Genomic DNA, 3,840 nt, shown 5'->3' with positions numbered 1-3,840 from the left:
TCTGAGACCTTTTTTCCTCCCCTAACTATCTAGCCATCAATCTTTAAGTACAGAGTAAATTATTCTTTCTTATCGTATCTTAAAAGCATAACTGTCTCAGTCTGGTTACACTGTGAACCCCCCAGTTAAAATGAAGATGTTATCACAACTACATCTGATAAAGAAACAATTCTAACGAGGTCAATTATAACATGGATTGCTGCAAGGCAATGAAGGGAAACCAAGGCGCTTCACGCAAACAAGAAAGATAAAGTGCACATGATGTTTGATATCGTCAAAGCAGACAGAGTGAAGCTGATATCAGCACTGAAACTATTATGACAGAGTGGATTCATACTGGGTGGAAACATGTTGTTTTACATCAAATCTATGTTAAGGACTTAAATGTGACAGTCTAGCATTCACTGTTCATACATCACTTTGCTTTGACTTCATCAAAACTAACATTCCTTAAAGATACAGGACACATTGTGTAAATAGAAAATATTTATTTGAGGTGCATTAATACAGTGGTGTTTTACATGGGTGATGGATAAAGTTGACCAGAGGTAGCAGAGATCACAATGAATCTTGAGTTCTGTGTCGTGAACAGTGGTGCAAAAAAGTATCCAGGTTGTTTCAGTAGAAAAAAACACACACTATAAAAATGATGTTCAAAGTAGAAACAGGTCCAACTTAAACTTTAGTTCAGCGTCTACAATCCAGACTTGATCCTGAAGATGCAAAACTTTCAGAGCATTTTGCAAACACACACCTGAATGACTGAAGGAAAAGCACCGAAGCAAAATATACGTCCAGTAACAAAAGTTCTCAATATGTCAAGTGATGGCTTCAAGTGTTGTGCCATTATAATAAATTATTAGGTTATTCTTACAAAAAAGAATTGATCTGTGAAAAGTATTTTAGTTTTCCACTTTATGTACTTTGACTATTCTATGTTTCATTAATCATACTTTATAATCTCACAACATGATTTTGAGGAACATCTGAAAAGTAACAAGTGCTGTTTAAATGGCAAAAATACATTATGTTGAAATTCTCTAGTTACATACAAGTGCCAAAAAAATGTACAAACACAGTACTTTAGAGTTACTTTGACTGCTGCTGATGCATCACTGCATGTAATGAATATAATAACAGTGTTTTCTGTTCAGACTGGTTAAAAACACCAGGAAAGTACCTGATCGAGCATCTGCATGAGTTCTATTACATATCATGTTGATGAGCGTGAAAACTGAACATCAGTCCGTTCACTTCATGAATAAGTGCACTGAGGGCAGTGGCGGAGCCAGACAGTTTTGACCTGGGTGGCCAAACTGGGGCGCTGCCTGTTAAGGGGTGGCCAGGCGTGGAAAACATTAGGGGCTTATCCCAAACCTAGTAGGGTTACCTCCAATAATCACATCTACTTTAACTTCTTTTCATAGAATAACTTAACAAATGTTACAAATGTGTAGATTTCTAATGTTAAGATTAAAAATGTAACTCGACAGTGTCAACATTTAAATGTGCTGAACTGAACTCTTTAAGGACTCAAAATGAAGATGATTGTCCAAAATCAAAGCATCAACAAAAATAATATTCAAATGCAAAGAAACTACTGTTTCTGCAGCTTGTTGAAACACAACAACACAATAACTGATTTTAATATAAGTAATGCCTCTGAAATGGCAAATGGCCAATCATGTTTAAGAATTTCAGGGTGGCCACTGGGGTGGCCAATCAGTTTTCAGAGGTGTCCATGGCCACCCCTGGTCACCCCCTGGCTCCGCCACTGACTGAGGGGAGAACATCTGTCCATTACTGCTTTAAAATGACAGATCTGTCGACAGCTGCAGCTGTGTCACCACTTATACGAAAATAAAAGTCCTGAAATAAATCCTATATCGGTCTGATCATGTCCACAACCCCTGCTTGAGTCTGAAGCTTCAGCAGTCGTCACTTTGCAGCATGGAGAAAAAGAATGTGCACAAACTGGCCCACCTGCCGCAGTTCTCCTGCGCCTTTTTCTTCTGCTGCTCGCGCCCAGTGCAGGCTTTTGGTCCGGCAGTAGGGGAACTGGTGGTACGGGCTGGGGGGAGGACACCATCAGTAAGCCCTCCTGACTGCGCGGAGACCATGGAGCTGTTGATATCCAGCTTGAAGTGCGCATCCCGGGGGGCGCGCTTACACATGCCAGCCCTCACCAGTACGCGGTCGTCACGGCACGCTTTGGCTTGCAGCCTTTTGAACGCGCGTCCCACTTGTTTCCAAAAGCCCTTGGGGTCGGACTGGTAGCCAGGGCAGCGCTGAGGTTTGCCTTCATATTCACACTCCAGATCGGTCACCCCGCCACTGATGCGCGCCTGCGAGTTCGCGCATTTGACCGACAGTCTAACCGTGTCCCCAACATCCTTAGCCCCCCACGTGCACTGCATATTTCGGGCAGTGATGGGGAACTTGCCCTTGCCGGTTGCTGCCGACTTAGACCCGCTTCTCTGCGGTCTTCCCGGGGCTGGGGTTGCGGTTCTGTCCGCTCCTCGGTTCTTGTTGCGAGCACCAGAGGACAGAGAGACCTGCTGCCCGAGGAAGGCCAACAGCAACCAGGGAGCGAAGGTCCTCAGCAGCTGCATGTCTTCTTATAGCAGTTTATCACCTGAACAGAGGATGGTTTAAAAGAATATAAGCCTCGGTGATGGAAATATTTTTCTCAAATTGAGGCCTAAATATTCAGAAAAATAAAAACACAAGTTTTAAAATAAACTCTCAACTGGACAAAAAAAAGTGTGTATGCTTAGTAACTCGATAAAGCCCATAATAATGTAACTTCCTGATCCTGAAGTAAATAAAAAATGTTTTATTGATTTGTACATACATACAGCCCACATCAGAAAGTCATAAACAGAGTCTAACTTACCAAAATGACAAGTGTGTCTGTGCGTAAAGTTGCCTCTGTGCGTAAAGTTGCCTCCTGTGACTCTCCTTGGTGTCGCACATGGCTTTCATACAAAGATGCTGCGGCACGCCCACCATTCCCGCCCAACATTACACACACACACACACACACACACACTTACGTAGAGCTACACATCCCCATTGAGAAAAAATCCTGGCAGTGGTTTCTTTGGGCAGATCGGAATGTGTTTTGTTCTGGCATGACCTGACATGTCCAACATGAACTCCCGCCTTCACCAGACAGTTACCCGGAAGATCAAAGAGACTCTAAACCAAACCTGACGACGGATCTGCGTGCCAGCACAGTGTGGGTTTAAATAACTTTAACAAGCTCCTGCACCACATTACAACTCCACCTCACACACACACCAACACGCACGCAACACGCGCACTGTTCTGGAGGCTCGACTCAGACTTTCCACCAATCCGCTGCTGCTCTCAGTCACGAGGAGATCGTCTCTGTAACTCATATCCGGCATGTGCATGGACTTGTGTTGCCAAAACAGAGGACATAAAGACGTGTGACAACAATACAGTCTATGGGGACAACAGTGCTATAAGCTAATAAAAGATACGCACCCATCGTGACTATGATAGTGAGAGCATATTTTACTCAACACTTAAAAAGAGTTAAAAAGTTGAAGACCAACCATACAAATTCAGTTTAATAAAATACAAGAAGTGATGTATAAGATGTATCTCCTGTTTGCATGTATAATCACTTCACCTAAAAACATGTTAGAATGCAGGAGTGGGCTGTACAAAGAGAAATACATGGGCTTTGGTTGCATGTACGCCATCATGGACAACATCCACCACCCTCCCTACAATGTGCTGGTGAAACACAGGAGCAGTGCGAGACTCATTACCCCTAAATGCACCACAGAACCAGTGGCGGTTCTGGGG

General features: G+C 43.2%; 1 protein-coding gene across 1 annotated transcript; it reads right to left on the bottom strand.

Moving 5' to 3' along the window:
- Positions 1-471: 471 nt before the first annotated feature.
- Positions 472-3,531, bottom strand: LOC117816111 (fibroblast growth factor-binding protein 1-like). The gene is made up of 2 exons (XM_034688230.1): positions 2,897-3,531; positions 472-2,635 (listed from the first exon to the last, which is right to left on the bottom strand). Exon 2 carries the CDS (start codon positions 2,610-2,612, stop codon positions 1,929-1,931), a length of 684 nt encoding a protein of 227 aa, XP_034544121.1. The 5' UTR covers positions 2,613-2,635; positions 2,897-3,531; the 3' UTR covers positions 472-1,928.
- Positions 3,532-3,840: the final 309 nt, after the last annotated feature.

Source organism: Notolabrus celidotus, chromosome 7 (assembly GCF_009762535.1).
Source record: "Notolabrus celidotus isolate fNotCel1 chromosome 7, fNotCel1.pri, whole genome shotgun sequence".
NCBI lineage: Eukaryota > Metazoa > Chordata > Actinopteri > Labriformes > Labridae > Notolabrus > Notolabrus celidotus.
The sequence above is the reverse complement of the archived record's forward strand: the minus strand, read 5'-3'. Positions and strand labels throughout refer to the sequence as shown.